The sequence below is a fragment of the Etheostoma cragini genome, chromosome 7 (assembly GCF_013103735.1).
Source record: "Etheostoma cragini isolate CJK2018 chromosome 7, CSU_Ecrag_1.0, whole genome shotgun sequence".
NCBI classification, from domain to species: domain Eukaryota; kingdom Metazoa; phylum Chordata; class Actinopteri; order Perciformes; family Percidae; genus Etheostoma; species Etheostoma cragini.
This window is the reverse complement of record NC_048413.1, coordinates 25,760,223-25,776,990: the sequence shown is the minus strand read 5'-3', so window position 1 is coordinate 25,776,990 and position 16,768 is coordinate 25,760,223. Positions and strand designations below refer to the sequence as shown.

The 16,768-nt window shown below is 42.5% G+C and overlaps 1 protein-coding gene and 2 long non-coding RNA genes across 4 annotated transcripts in view; all 3 read left to right on the top strand.

Annotated features, from left to right (window-relative positions):
- Positions 1-5,413, top strand: part of plagl2 (pleiomorphic adenoma gene-like 2) — a 40,492-nt gene extending 35,079 nt beyond the window's left edge. Inside the window, exons 2-4 of one of the 2 annotated variants that reach the window (XM_034877971.1) lie at positions 1,451-1,633; positions 1,728-2,227; positions 3,173-5,413. In XM_034877971.1, coding sequence (XP_034733862.1) covers positions 1,893-2,227; positions 3,173-4,637 — 1,800 coding nt within the window. In that variant the 5' untranslated portion in view covers positions 1,451-1,633; positions 1,728-1,892 and the 3' untranslated portion in view covers positions 4,638-5,413. The remainder of the gene's footprint in view (positions 1-1,450; positions 1,634-1,727; positions 2,228-3,172) is intronic. The other variant, XM_034877972.1, reaches the window with a different exon arrangement.
- Positions 1-16,768, top strand: part of LOC117948369 — a 172,612-nt gene that overhangs the window by 29,504 nt on the left and 126,340 nt on the right. The window lies entirely within an intron of this gene.
- LOC117948370 lies at positions 6,832-12,893 on the top strand. Its single transcript, XR_004657423.1, has 3 exons — positions 6,832-7,161; positions 12,609-12,614; positions 12,883-12,893. It is a non-coding gene; the product is annotated as an uncharacterized LOC117948370 (long non-coding RNA).

The window sequence follows — 16,768 nt, the reverse complement described above, 5'->3', positions numbered from 1 at the left end:
ATGATGTTGCATTCAGCGTGACCAGAACTCTGTGTGTTGTATGTGCTGTTGTGTGCGGAGGAAAGAGGCAGGGAGACACGGCATGGTTCAGGCCAGGAATGTGCGAAGTGGGTAGGCTGCACAATAGAGCCGGGCTCCCTGAGGGTGGTCAATGGGACGGGTGTCACCCCCCTGCACCCTCCCCGCTGGGTGATGACCACCACAAAACGCTACAGCTGTCAGGTCCTCTTAACCACCGCTGTATACACACATACATTATGGGAACAAACACACGTGTATGCACATGTACACACTGAGACATACGTGAGAACACAGGCACGCATGTGCTAATGTGTATCTTGTGTCGTAAAAAAGAAAATTACATGAACACACACAGCCACAAAGACTCTCATATGCAAATGTTTTAGACACCTGTGGATACATGTTTGTGCATTTCTATGTAAACATGTAAATATGAGTATCTGCAAAAGCCATCAGAGCAGATTCCAAGATATTTTGCTGTGTCTCTCAACTCATTGACCCCTCACATAGAAAGGATGACATTACATCTGGAGTTGTGTAAGTACGTATGTGCCGACATGGCACATGGGTGTGCATTCTGTCACATATTACCACGTGTTTACGGGACTCATATGCTTTCTCGTTCATGTGACCGGCGCTCAGAGCGCCGCTAACATTGCAATCAGCGCTGTGTCCGCTCAACCTTGGACTTAGCTGGTGGGTTAGCAAGCAGGAGTCACACAGGTCACTGAGGGTAAATAAGGGAATGCAGAGATGATAGTTCAGCGGTCTCTTTTGGAACACGAGTTAATAGAGTTTGTGGTTTATTTTCCTAAATAACTGCATCTGTTTCACTGCAGTTTATAATCATTCTGTCCAATTTTTCATCTCAAAGCTTGCGACAGTTTTCACCTTTGTAAAGAATTTGTTGAATTCAGGTCAACAACCCCCCCAACACAAACACACCCCCACCCCTCCACAACCTTCTCTCTAACCTGAGGGTTCTGTGTTTTCCCCCCCAAGGCTTACAGGAGCCTTAACCAGTTTCATAACAAGTACATACATGTACATAAACACACACAAAGCTGGCTTTGTGCACTATTCTGTCAACTGCAGACACACATGAGGAGGCTGTGTAATTCCATTCAATCTTCACACTTCAAAGTTTGGTTAAACAAGTACGGGTGTTATGCTGTGATTGAGAGTCATCATTGACAAAACATTGTTTTGCTGAACCTTTGCAGGTCGGGTCATGTCAGTCAGACTTGTCGTTCAGCTCCCTCTAGTGAGCTCAGTGGAAACTTGCAACAGATTCTGAGGTTTTGAGTCGATGTCAACCTCAATGCATTTTGTCAAATTTTTGTCAAAGCTTTTAAAATAAATGGACGCTGTAGTCACATTTTTGTTAACTTACCTTTTTTTGTTTGTCATGTTTGCTCTCTCCTGGCAGGACAGTGAAAATGCAGAGCAGTGTTTCCCACTCACCGCCAACCATAGCTGTTGGGACCGGGTGAGGAGGAGAGAACAAGAAAGCAAAGGAGAGGTGTGACTGAAGCAGAGAGCGAGAGACAGAGGGAGGGCAAGAGAGAAGAAAAGAGCAGACACGAAAGAAGGACAAGTACTATTTCAGCAGGTAAACAGTTGGCTTTATGAGGAAAATATGTCTAATGTTGGCACAAACTTAGAAGCAGTTGGCTTCAAAGCATGCACTTTCTATCTCACCGCAGATTTTGGCTTACCTTGGTGTTTCCGCCGGATCATTGGCCCTTCCTGTGAGCTGTCGAGCATCTTTTTTCCATAACCCCCTCCCCCCTCCCCAACTTCCCAAGTTGAGCCTGCAAGGCAGGGGAGCCACAAGTGTATTTTCATGGCAGCGGCACTCTAGGGCTGCCATGGCAGCTATTGCCGCCGATGCCTCACACCGTATTACCACACTGACGCCGGAGGAAGAGGGACGACGGACCGCCGCCAAGCTGTTTGGGAGCGCCGCCCCGCTGCCACGGATAGAGAGAGAGAGAGAGAGGGGGAGAGAAAGAGAGAGGGAGAGGGAAGGAGAAGGAGAAAGGGTAGGGAAAGCGAGTAGGAACGAGTGTTTGGTGTGCGGGGCCGTGTTCGCCTCACAGGAGAAGCTACGGCTGCACGCCTTGAGTCACACAGGAGAGAAACCCTTCCACTGCTCACAGCCACACTGTCCCAAGGCCTTCAGCTCCAAATACAAACTCTTCAGGTACTGAGAATTAAATCATATCGCTCAATTTACATCCCTTTAAATACAGTCTGAGGCATGGTTTCTTTAGCTTTCTTAAAATCCTCAGTGAGCAACTTTAGAAAGCCTATACTTTCTACTTTTATTCAAAATGTGTGAGACTGAAAAAGTGGTGACTTGAGTATTGTGAACGCAATTTTTTTTTTCACTTGACCCAGATGTTACAAAATGGCAGCCTGCAAAACTACGCGGTACACTACGGCATACACAACACTGTACAACTGACAAAGCGCATACATTTCTCTGTTTTGGTTGCCGATGAAATGATTCAGCAAGTGTCGCGTTGAAGATGCTATCTTGCGTCACTATAGTGATCATCTGAGAATCACGCCTACACAGAGGGGGTACCTTCTTTAGTGGAAAAGAGAAAAGAAAAGTGGCAGAAGAGTGAGTAAAGCAGAGTTGTACCTTACAGTGAAAACATGGCATTAGTAGAGTATTTAGGTGCTCAATAACCAGACATTTCCCTCAAATGGTGGAGACCAAAGTCAGAGCTAAAAAAAACTTACTCCAAATTAATAATAATGTTGCTAATTGTGTAAGAAAATTCTGGATGTTTTAATGAGCAACTGTTGAATATCAATGATTTGTTTACAACTTTGTGTTTTTGGTGGCCAAAAAAAATGAATCAATGCCGGTTTAAGAGACTAATCTCAAACTCATCAACATACTAGGATGTTTAGAATACTGTGAATCACAGGAAGTGGTTCCAAAACACTTTTTGGGTCCTGGCTGCAAACCACTGTGACTCATTTATGTGAGACACAAGTGGTTTGACTAAGAGGAAGTCATGCCTCACATTAGCATGCACACTACTGACAGACCGCATAACCAATGTTATATTAAGACAAGGAATGTGTAACACCCCTAGCATTTACAATCTCTCTTTTTTCTTGTGTTTCCCAGGCATATGGCCACACACTCTCCACAGAAGACCCATCAGTGTTCGTTTTGTGAGAAAATGTTCCACCGCAAAGACCACCTGAAGAACCACCTGCAGACCCATGACCCCAACAAGGAGGCCTTCAAGTGCGAAGAGTGCGGGAAGCACTACAACACCAAGCTGGGATATAAGCGCCATGTGGCCATGCACTCTGCCACGGCCGGGGATCTCACCTGTAAAGTGTGCATGCAGAGCTACGAGAGCACGCCCGTGCTCCTGGAGCACCTCAAGAGCCACTCCGGAAAGTCTTCGGGCGGCACCAAGGAGAAAAAACACCCGTGCGACCACTGTGACCGCCGTTTCTACACACGGAAGGATGTGCGACGGCACATGGTGGTCCACACGGGGCGAAAGGACTTCTTATGCCAGTACTGTGCCCAGCGCTTTGGCAGGAAGGACCATCTGACACGCCACGTGAAGAAGAGCCACTCGCAGGAGCTGCTGAAGATCAAGCCGGAACCTCCCGACATGCTAGGGCTTTTGGCTTCTGGGTCGCCCCCTTGCTCTGTGAAGGAGGAGCTCAACCCCATGATGTGCGGCATGGGTCCTAACAAAGACCCCATGATGGGCAAACCGTTCCCCAGTGGCGCCCCTTTTTCGATGGGCATGTACAACCCCCATCATCTCCAGGCCATGTCTAATTCGGGGGTGGGTCACACGCACCCGTCCCTGATGCCCAGTCCCTTGTCTGCAGCTATGGGCATGGGCTGTCACATGGAATCCCCTGGTCCTCTTCACCCACACTCCCACCACCACCACCATCACCACCACCATCACCACCACCACCATTCCCCTCCGCTGCCACAGCACCACCAGCCCCAGGCTCCCCAGCAGCAGCACCAGCCCCAGCCAACCCCCAAATACCAGCTGGGATCTACCTCATACCTGCTGGACAAGCCCTTGAAAGTGGAGATGGAGAGCTTCCTCATGGATCTGCAGAGTGGCTCTCCAGGCCCGGTTCACTCTGCAGAGCCACATGCTGCTGACTCACCCCACAAGGACGGACTGGAGCCCACCTCGGGCCTGGTGGACGAGCTTTGTGGGGATCACCTCCTGTCCAAGAGCCCTGCGGTGATCGCAGAGTCTCTGTGCGCTGCTAACATGGATTTCTCCCACCTGCTGGGCTTCCTGCCTCTCAACCTGCCTCCCTACAGTGCCCCCATGAGCACGGGAGGGCTGGTGATGGGCTACACCTCATCCACGACCCCTTCTTCTTCCTCCTCATCATCTTCCTCATCTCTGCACACTGCCGAGCCCCATGCCGCAGCAGTTGCCACAGCACCTCTTACCTCTTTGCAACCGCAACCTCAGGAGCAGCAGAGCTCCAGCGGGGGTCTGGGCCTTGGACCCCTGCACCCCCTCCCACCAGTGTTCAGCTCCAGCCTTAGTACCACCACGCTGCCTCGCTTCCATCAGGCCTTCCAGTGAGAGAGCCAGCCCTCGGCCAAGCCAAGATGGCCTCCATACCAGCTTCAGCTCAGTATGGATATTTTGGGTTGTGGTTCTTTTGCAGGGCCTGTTGATGAAGTTAGAGAATTAGATTAAATAAATATACAAATGAACACTTAGAAGCCTTATCTGAAAGTGCACAAAAGCTTTTGATTGAGCCTTAAAAGGACGTTAGACCCCTTTGAGCAAAAAAGGAAAGGTGTGAAAAGAAGTTGAAGGAGCTTTTATTTGGGCTTTTTGCCCCTCCCATCCCCCCACCCTATAGTTATAACAATGTATTAACCCATCCTTTTCTATTTCCATTTACTTCCCCTTTTATCCCCCTTCCATCCCCTATTACGTAGTATAGAGGGCAGGATCAATAGGCCAAAAGGCATGGTACTGCATACTTTAAGTAATAATATTAAAAAAAATCTAAGATAATATTTTAGTGAAGATTATCTGTCTTGTTGTGACCCAGAAAAAAAAAATAGTTTGAAGTGGATATTTTGTTTTACTTTATTTTTCTTTTCCAAATGTAAGAACATGTGTCTCATCTTGAGTTTCGAACCCCCCGCTCTAAACGTCACAATCCGTACAGAGAACCTCTGCTCTCTCTCTCTCTCTCTCTCTCTCTCTTTCTCCCAGTGAAGAAATGAAGAAACAAAGACATTCACACAGTCAACAATCGAAACTTAACTCTAAAATCCCCCTCTATACGACTAGAGCCACAAAATCCCTATCTGCCTCTAAAGAAGTGCTCTTTAAAGAAGATTACAAAAAAACGAAATAAATGTCCCTTTAATTTTCTTTAAACTGTAACCGATGTGCTCCTAGAGCCAGGACAGTTGTATTGAAAATATCTCTATTTCACTAAATGAAAAACAGTCTCTTGTCATATGAATGATAATAGACCTGTTTGCTGCCAAACACAGAGACCGGTCACACACATGGCCACAAGAAAGGAAAAAAAAGAGAAAGAAACGTGAGTGAAAGTGTGTGAGTTGGTTGAAAATGATAGAATATCATGCTGGCTTTTTTTTTTTTTTTTTTTTTTTTTTACTTGTTCCTTAAGAGAAGCACTTTAAAAAAAAAAAAAAAAACATTTTTCAGAAGAAGGCACTTAACCTTTAGGAACCTTTAGGAAGCGTTTCGTCTCCTTTCTCGCGACTCCCAGAGGTTTTCACTGCCTGAGACAGAGACGTTCTCCTCACTCTCTTTCCATCACCCTTCCGACAGTTATCTTTACAAAATTCCCCAGAGAATTGCATAATGATAATTGCAGCAGTTACGTGGCAGCCCAACATACACATACACAACACATCTTTAGGCAGTCTTTCAAAAAGATGCATCATCATGGTAATGATGAACCCTGACATATGTGAATGGAAAAAGAAAACAAAAGAATTTCAGTGACAGATGAGTATAAAACAAATGTGTTAAAGAATGTTATTGCAGTGTACGAAATATCTCAAAAATGAATATTATTATTGCTTTTATCTCAGTAAGGTGTATTTTTAGGTAGACGTATTAAAACTAAGTGATGATGTTTTTTTGATGTCTGGCAGGTTTACAATTGTGTGTATCTTGCATTTTTGATCAAACAAATGGATGAAGTATTAGCTTTTTCCCTTAAGCTTCCTCTGTCATATCCGATCTTTACCTTTACATGTACTTGAGTTATAGTATAGTGGAATCAGAGCTGTGGATGGGAAATATCTATAGAAGGCTGTTAGAGCTGGGTTGGACTAGATAGATTGTTGGGATGCTGACAATGGATGGCCGACGAAATCTCTCGACCGTAGGTCTTTTATCCAGTGGAATATGTAACCCCTGCGCTGTGGTGAAATCCTAATGTCACTACAAGCTCAGTGGTAAGTGGAAGTCTTGGAGTTTTAGATGCTTTCTAACCATTCACCAACAGCCTGTTACAAAACCTGAGCCCAAAGTTAACCCGAAGCTTCAAAGTGAAACGGTGCTCTTTATCTAACGTTCGGTCTGTGGCATGACCAACAGCAACTGCCGTATCCATAGCAACACAAGGAGCTGAACTTTTTCATCATCTGGGATAGCTCATTTTGTACGGAAAATGTTGTTCCAGTCATAGATCACAAGACCTGTTCACTTTTGACTATAGCCCCAATAGCAATTTTACCCTCTGAGGACGAAAGACGCACCGGAGCGTCCAATATAACAAATCATAATTTAAAGGTGCACTATGAGTTCCTGCCTGGTTTTGGCGCAATTTCATTTTTGTCTCAAATCGTAGGCCTTTCTTCTTGATCCACTAGCTGCTTGCTCCCTGAATACACCGTGAAAAATCCCGGTCTTGGGAGACAACACAGGGGTTGTAAACGTCAAACAAACACTAGGGGCACAGGCTGTGCACCAAAATACAACAAAGCAGGTTTTTCGCAATGTGTTCAGGAAGCAGGCCGCTAGCGGATCAGGGAGAGAGGCCTACGATTTGAGACAACAATGAAATCGTGCTGAAACCATGCAGGAACTCATTGTGCACCTTTAAGTTTGTTTTCAAAAGAGATTTCAAAAAGCCAACATCAACGTTTCCGCTTTATCTCTAAGTTATCTCTTTAGACGTTGCTCCCGGAAAGCTGAGTTTGTTCCGAACATTTTGATATGAAACACATGGGGATCAGTTTTATGGAAACAACCCTACAAAAGGTGAATTGAAGAAGATATGTGAAAAAGCCCAAAGGCCTCAGAGGGTTAAATGTTGAATAAAAAAATAAAAAAACTTAGGACAGAAACCAGGAAAATCATAGATCATGAAAACATGAGAAGTAAAACCCATACATATTGCTGCTTTTAGCTACGGTTGCTGACAGACAACAACTGTACACCACTAGAACATTTACACATTTTTTTGTTTTTTTTTTGCAAAATGGACAGCGAAGCTGAAAACATGCACAAACGGAACCGACAAAGTGTTCATCATCCCCAGGCCCCACCCCCTCTGTACCCCACCCCCCCTCTCAGCTGCTTTGTAGAGTCAAAGGTAAAGGGTCTGAAGAAAGAAAACAAAAAAAACACCTTCACCGAATTCCCAGGCTTTGACATTCAAAGCGCAGAGGGACACTGACTGACTGCACAACTTGGGGGGGGGGGGGGTATTGCTCATAGTCATATATTTGTTATGTTTGTTGTCATATGATATATTATTTTCTGTTTGTTTAAAACAGGACCTCGAAAAAAAAACAACACAACACATCACCTCATTTTTATTTTTTTTTACCAAAACCTGGGGAGAAGAAACTCAATTTTTGCACAATTGCTTGATACAAAATACTACAAGTGTTATCGGATTATGTGTTAAAAAAAAAATACTGTAGGATATGAAACTCCCGACAATGAGCGGCTGATGCCCCCCCCCCCCCGTGTGTTAGACAGGCGAACATGTCTAACCTTGGGAGATAGGAGCAGCTGCTGTAAGAAAATAATCTCTAAAATCTCTAAAATATCTCTAAAATGGTAGATTTCATAATCCAAGTTCCAAAATAATTTGAAAAATGTGATAAGTCTCCGCCCCCCCCCCCCCCCCCCCCCCCCTCCCGAAAGTAATTATTGTGATAATTTGATTATTTTGAATGACTCTTGCTAAAATGATCAAACCTTTTATTGATCCTAAATAAATCAGCTGTTAGCACCTTTGTGAGAATTAAAACATGATATATAGTATGTATAGAAGAAAAAAAACCAAAATTTAAATTTTTGAAAAAAAAACTCTTGGCTTAAGCCAAAATTTGTAGCAATCAAATTGAGCATTTATACTTTTGTAACAAATTGAAAGAAAAGCTTTTGGCATGTGTTAAGTTTTTCCTCCCTGGGTTTCTGTGAGGTAATCTGAATTCTAGCACTTTCAACCTGTAAAAAAGAAAAGAAAAAAAAAAAAGAGTATTTTTTTTTCTTTCAAAATTTCAGCTTATATGTTCATATGTTTTTCATTTTGTATTGATTCTGTATATGTATGTGCCATTAGTTTGATGTGTAGACTTTATCAAGCTTTGTGTATTTTTCTTCTCCAAAAGAATAACAGTATTTTTGATAGACTTTTCACTAATATCCTTCTGAATAAGAGCCCCCCCCCCTGTCCCTTTTTTTCTTCTTCTTCTTCGCTTTTGGGTAAACCAGCTTTGCCTTCTCTCTCTCTCTCTCTCTCGCTCTCTCTCTCTCTCACATAAATTTATCTAACTCTATAGCCAAGCGCTGGAAGAGAACAGCAGCAACGTTTATTCTGAGGCGGTGAGAAATGAGACGGTTGTCAGTAGAGTGTCAAAAAGCCGCAACCTGACCACAACCTGCCATAAAAAAAAAGCTGTTGCGACAGAGATCCATCTGCACGCCATTTTTAGACCATGTAACTGAAGAAAAGACAAAAATGTGAAGTCAGTGACCCCAAAACTTAGCACTTAGAAGCTCACGGCCATGGTCACTAAAGTGGAACAACATGCTGATAGTGACTCTTGTATTCAGAGTGTTTCAAAAATGACACACTGACTGAGTTCTTCTTCATAGTGGGATCACTTGGGCGGTAACCGGCACATTTCTGCTAAGAAAGAAATCCAAGGAGAAAAAAAATAACACTAAAAGTTAAGCAAGGTAAAAACAAAACTACCCTTAATTAATTAAACATTTAATTTGCGAAATCGAAATTATTCTGTGCTGAATCAAAAAGATGACTTACATAGTCACTATTATTGCCCAAAAGTCAACGGTTTGGGTGTGTTTTTAGGATCGTTTTCGGCTCAAAATGTCGCTTAATGACCAAAATGTAGCACTGTAAATATAACATTATTCTCTATTAATTCAGACGTCCGACAAAGTCAAAATTTAGTGTTTTAAAGAAATTTTTTTTTAAAAAGTATCACAATTTCTTCTGAGTAAGTGGACATTTTTAATATCTTCATAATTTGGAGTTTCAGCTAATAAATACAAAATTATTACAAAATTGCAATTTACAAATAACTTAATTATGACTTACTAGATGATAATTCGCAGTTCACAGTTTTAACTTACCGACAGGGTTTTTGAATAGGATTTCTATCCTTTTTATTTTCTTTCTCGGGCAGAGATGTGTGTAAGCCACCACAAAATAGTGGTTCCAAAACGAGAGCGACTCTCCAGCACATGATTTAAAATGGTATAAAATTATATATAAAAAAATAGAATAAAACATGTTTCCTCCGCTGACATTGAAGCTGTTCTGTTCCTCGGCTCGGCTGTAGCTCCGTTACCTCGACCTGCACCTACTAGGGATGCACTTATCCTCACCCTTTCCTCTTGTTACTACTAGGTGCAGAACACAAACATTGTAAGGGAATTTGTTCATCAGTTTAACTGACTTGATTTTAATAATGCTCTTTTCTTTCTCTCCCTCTCTTTTTTGTTTTGCTTTTAGTAAGAAACTGGGGACTGTCTGATGCAGGCAGCACCCACGCGTAGTTTTATATATTTCTAGTTTAATGTAAGTCTCGCATTCCAACCTCTTTTGTGTATCTCGTTTTAGTGCCATTTTTATTTTTTATCACTTGCTATAACAGCCACCTCTGGGATGGAAAAAGGGTGAGGACAAAAAAGGCGAAACGATAATAGAATATTTGCATTCACTTACACTATTTTATATAGCATGGAGTTTACCAACTACAGGGAGAATTATATAAACGATGTGCTTCGGAGAAAAGAAAGAAAATATGAGAAGTCTCTCTTTTTTTGTTACATATCTCACATGCAATCAGTTGCTGAAATGTAGAAGTGACAGATTTGTATATTGGTTGATCCAAAGAGATGATGAACACAACAACAGAACTATTGACTTATTGTACAGTACAGTGTATCTTGGAGTTGTCATGTGTTATGTTGAGATGATTAAAAAGACAAACCAGCGGTTTTATACCCTCTTTGCCTTCTATTTCTCCATTCTTCTCAGGTTTCGTTTGTAAAATGTGAAAGTGCTTTTCTAGTCTGATCGACTACTCAAGGCTCTTAGACACAGTACAGGGACCCTTCTCCATTCACACACTGTGGCCGAGGCTCCCGTACAAGGGGCCAGCTGCTCATCAGATACACACTCACACACATTCACACTCCGGGGGGGCAATTTGGGGTTCAGTGTCTTGCCCAAGGACACTTCTACATGGGACCAGGGCCAGGGATCGAACCCCAAACCTTCCGATTGGCAGGCGACCACTGAGCCACAACCGCCCCTAAACAACAATCCACTCCAAAACAACAGTATCAAAAGTCATAACTTAAAAAAAAAACATTAGCTTTACCTTAGCTGAGAGAGAAAGAGAGTAGGGACCCCGAACACCTACCACTGTACATATATTATACACACATAGATATAAATGTACATATATAAATTAGGTTGCATGTTAATCTGGGCCCGATGGAAGAAAATGAATAGATTTTACTTAATATATACGTCCAATTAAAAACTATCAGTCATGCATATTTCCTTAAATAATTATACACCATAGTAATGAATGGCTTTTAGTGATTCTAAACATTTGAAATCTATTTTTTTTCTTTTATTAGGCACCTTATCTCTTATGCAAAGGCTTTGTGCTGGTCGGGATGCACTTTGATAAGAACTTTATTTAAAAAGGGATGTAGACTATAGCAGGTACAGGGCTTGAGAAAGTTTACACACTCATGCTAAAGTTGATTAAAAAGAGTAATAAAAAAACATCTTTTGGACATTGATCTTCATGCCTTAAATAAAAAAATTTAGGAAAATCCAAACTTTGAAAATCCAAAGACACCAATTTTCTTTATGAAAGAATAATGTATTGTAAATACATAAATGTTCTTTCTTAAAATACAGGGGTCATATATATATACACACACCCCGATGTTAAATTTCCATAGAGGCAGGCCCATTACCGGGTGAGCTAGACGTCGCCCACAATGATTACATTTTTAAAAGCGGGCTACCACACAGCCGACACACAACAAACTGTTTCACACCCTGAACATGCAAACTGACCGGTTGTGTGGGGGATTCCTGAGTCTCAAATTCCACTTTGAGTGTTTTGTTTATGCAGTTTGAAAAACCCCAAAGGGATCCAAATTTGGGACTGGATTTGAGATTGCCCTAAGGGGAACATGAATGTACAAACACCATGGCAATCTATTAAATATTAGTCAATGACTCATGACCTCAGTATAATCTTGGCTATAGCCCTTTCTTTTTTAATGTTTCTTTTTTTTTTTTGAGACTATTTTGGGGGTGCTATCTGTGCTGGTTGGAGCAGTCATTTTCTTCCACCCATCACATCCAGTTGACATTTCTATAGTTGTGAGGAATCTGGCCAACTGCCTAAAAATGCCAGTATGGTTTGAGCAGACTCCGCAGCTGAAGTCAGTGTTTTCCCATGTTTATGCAATTTCACATCTTTTTGAACCATTATTATCACCATATGTGTGTCTAAAAGGCTGAAAAAGCATAAGCAGACCATAAACAAATATCACTCAAAAAGCTTGAAGACAAAACTTTCTAAAGAAATCCAATGGGGACCAACTACAATCATTAAATCGGACCAAAAAGTAATTTAGTTGGTGTGGATGTTCACATTGATTTTACATTTATACGGTTTAGGTGCTGCCCAAAATGGCTTGGGTGCTGCACATAAGCTTTACAATTACAAAGTGTTATTATTCTTCTCATTCTCCCTCTATAGGCCTTCACCACATGACAGGAAACCTGCTCAGAATGAGTAGACTAGAGTAGACAAATGTGTACTATACTTTGTGTCAGCCACAGATTATCACGAGTAAATTACCAAATCTATAAATCACGTATTTAGATTGTTTTATTTAAATGAAATGTATAAAGTAATTTCAAGTGAAGCGCCTTACGGCTTGCGTCCAAGAGTGTGTGTGTAAGGCTCATATCGGACCAGGGTCTGGATTATGTCTCAGAGCTCGGTACCATTGCGCCTGCATGCATAGCTGAGTGTCAAGACGACCCTAATTATAGTAGCATGGAGCTAACCTGTACTTACATCCACTGAGCTGACTCTCACACGTCCACTTACGGGATGCCAACTGTGCCATAACTCAGGAATAGAAACTCTTCGGGTTTTTGGATAATTTTCTTAGGAGGAACCTGGAGAGCTCGTCAAAAAGGATTTTAGAGGAGCGAGACACCACAACACGGACTTTTTGATTTGATCATAGCGTCCTAGAACATAGAGGGGCAAACCAGGAATCAACACCTTGACAGGAACACACACACACACAAAAACACACAAACAATACTAGAAATGTTTTGCAAGTGAATCCTAAATTAGGAAAGATTACATTTTTAATGGCCTATAATTGATTGGATAGTTTGAAGACAGGAAAGGGAAGAGAGGGGGGGGGCGACATGCAGCAAAGGGCCACGGGCCCACTCTACTGGGTGAGCTAGACCTCGTCCTGGGGCAAAACTGCAGGTCCCGGGATTTAGCCAAGAGTAACCAGAAGGATGGAGTCAACCGATTAACTTCTACAGTTTATTGATCCCCAGTGCAGCAAATTACAATTTACATGATTTTCTAACACATTTTGTTGGAAATCCCTACACACAGCCCTGAAATACACACACATACTCAGGACCTGTTCATCCACAAATGGAGAGATGTCAGAGTGAGTGAGCGGTTGGGGGTTGTAACATAATAAATACATTGTAATATTAATCCCCCTGTCTGCTTTTCCCTGCGTGTTGCATTTAAGGTGAGTATGGGACCTAATCTGGTCTGGATGATATCCTGCGTATAGGGTCCTGAGAGGGGTTGTGCTGTGTTAAACTGACTCACCCAGCCACTACGTCGTTTCCCATCTGAAGACGGCTCCTTGCTTCGGGGACCACACCGTCGGAAGCGACCATCGCTTCGGTTCCATTGCACCGCGTGCTCCCTCGCCGGGCCAGCCACACTCTTCTTTGTTTTTGTAGTTCAGGATTTTAAAAGGTGTATTTACAAAAGTTGTACTGTGAGGAAACATCAACCTCTCAGAACAGTCCTGAAAAGTTATGAGTCGGTGTCATTTCTGAATATTTTCTGTAATTCAGGAAACACGTAATCCACCAAAGACCACGTGGAGAAGTGTCGTTTTAATTCTTACCATCAAGTGAAATGCACAGAATAGTCAATCCATGGACTTATTGCACAATATATGGAAATGATCTCGGTAGCTTTTGGTGACGCAATATATTACAACTGATAATTTGTGTAATTGTCGTTGTGGTGGTTCTCACACGTCTTCGCTATTTACCCACAAGTGGGACAGTGGTTGACGGGCATCAGGGCGTTTCTACTCACCGATGGGCCTGCGTGCCACGTCTCTGGGGCCCACTGCTGCTCCGAGATCCTGTGCAACTTAGCCTGGAACCACAAGGGACCAGTTACCATCTGTCCCACGGGGAGGCGTGTAGGAAGCAAAAGTAGCATGTACTAACTACAAACACTACTACACTGACGCACCACACGCCCCGCGTGCAAACACACAAAGTTGGAGGAAATAGACACAAAAAAAAAAAAATGGTGGTTACTTTAACCATGAGCAATTATTGCTGGGCAAGTACTCCAGCCTGAGAATGAACTGTCTGCATGCATAAAAGTGAAGAAAACTTTATGATTTTCCATACTCAACATGTCATCACTTTATTGTTTTGTCATTGTACATTTCGGAAATTGGACATTCTGTAAAAGAAACAAAGAGAAAAGTAGCAGGACCAAGTTCCTTTTGAGTCATCATGAGCGTCATGCTTTTTGGCTAAAACGATGACAGGGTCATTACAGAGAGCGCCACAATACAGCGAAACGCAACAATTACAAAGCCTTTTTCTTTTTTATGTACATTGTAAACCCCTCGATCATACTGTACATAGGCACGCATGACCCGGGGCCTTTCTTTAAAAGTCTATGTGTAAAAAATCTCCGCTGGCATGTGCACTTCCAACAGCAGGAGAGGAGTGACAGTCTGCCTTTACATAAGACAGCAGCCAATTGTCAGTATCTCTGACGTAATACAGAGGGTGGTACAGTAAATATGGGACCCCAGTGGAAATAAATAAAAGAGTGATGGTCAATACACGAGTACACTCATTTGAAGGGAGGAAACCTCTGGGGCTTTACTGAGCAGTCACGTCCGTAGAAAGTGGCGGGGGGGGGGGGGGGGGGGGGGGGGGGGGGGGGGGGGGGGGGGGGGGGGGGGGGGGGGGGGGGGGGGGGGGGGGTGTTACTTGATTTTGGCCCGTCTCGCTCTCTTCAAACAGCTCTTTCGTAGTTTAACGTGTTGGGTTAGCTTGATTATGAAGGCAGAAGAGGGCGCAGGAAGATGATGTTTAACCCCTGGAGAATCAGGGGGGATCTTAACTAGAACCAGTTTGATGGTAACCATAAAGACTGCGATTGACTACAATGACAAAGTCACCCAAAGGGCTCAGAGTGCAGATTAAGTTTAATCTTTGAAGAATTATTTGTTTAGGAGCCTGTAGCCTAGTCTATATCGATATTTAATTTCCAGCATTGTTCAGGTGCCGTGGGAAATTCAGCCAGATGTCCCTAATTGTTGCCAGGATCTACGTCACCGTTTGCTTTCTTTGTGATGGCGTTCTAACCTCAGGTAGATTTCTGACGACTGTGGTTACCTGCTCCTCAGATCTCTGCAGGGTAAATCCAGACAGTAAGCTAGACCATCTGTCCAATCTGAGTTTTCTGTTGCACGACTAAAACAACCTTTGAACGTACACATTCCACCAAAAAAGGTTCCTTCCCAGCGGCACCATGGCGCCGTCCGGCGCTCAGCACCGTCCAAGAAGATTGAGATTGGTTTCAAGAAATGGCAATACAGAGCATGGATTCTCCTATGCCATAATTCTGTGTGGACAAGCTAGACCCTCCTCCGCAGCGCTGTGGAGGAAGATCCGGAGACTTAGAAGCTTGTGATGCTTGAGGACAATACATCTTCTCTGCTTGCTGGGATTTAGAATATTCTCATAGGACTAAAATCTGGCCCTGAAACATCCGCCATGAACTATACTGCAGTTATATACCAGTGTTTTTATCGGACTCTCTGTCAGAGAACATGAACTTTTCTGTGACTGAGACGTAGAATAGGGTTAGAATGACTACATGTGTCGTCTTTGGGTCAAATTTGACCCGTTTTCTAAATATCTATCAGACATATGGTTGTCCGTGATACTACCGAGCTGTAATTACTTAAAAATAACACGCATGATTCCATACAACACGCATTGCAAGTACGACAAAAGATCAGATCTCTGCTTTCATTGAATTTTGGGTGTTTTGTTTGAAAAAAAATCAAAACAGTATCCTGACTGAACGTTGACATATACCCTTCCGTGACTATCCTACCTTTATTATTAGTCTGAATAATCAATAATTCTTTTTTTATCTCCAGGATTAGGTATAATTTCCTATAAGTTTATTGACCATGAATTCCAAATATAAGTGTAAAACTAGTAACAAGTTGGTGTTAATGGTGTTCATACAAGGGGCCAAAAACAATGAAAAAAGAGCCAAAAGAGATGAAAAAGACAGAAAAAGTGAAAATGTTCAGTTTTGACCTGGGAGGAGGACAAGTGCGTGGTCCAGTGGAAGACAACGTAAGGGTTAAAAAGAATATTTTGTCATTTCGGAAACACGCACATTCCCTTTCTTGCCGTCAGATGTCCACTAAATATGAAGCTACCTCTAGCAGTTTGTTTAGCTTAGCATCAAGACGTGAAACTGTTTAAAAATTTAAATAAAAAATAGCTTGGCCAGATGTTTTTCTAGCGGTTTCCATTCGCTTAGCAGCTGGGTGTCGATCCTATTTTAACTGTTGGCAAGAACGTCAATAAGTGTATTTCACGAAATGTCAAAGGATTCCCTTAATGAAGGGATTACAATGAAATTTGATAAATATTTATATTGTGTAATTTAGCTGAAGTAACTTACATTGTCTATGGGAAGCCCTTAGCTCCAGATGTTTGTCAAACTAGCCTTCCGGCACCCAGGCTGTAAATGCAATTTTAAAGGTTATCAGCTGAAAAATACGACTTAGAAAAGTAAGACCACATGTCTGTCGACCCCAAAAAATGTCATTTGAAAAGGAGGGGGGGG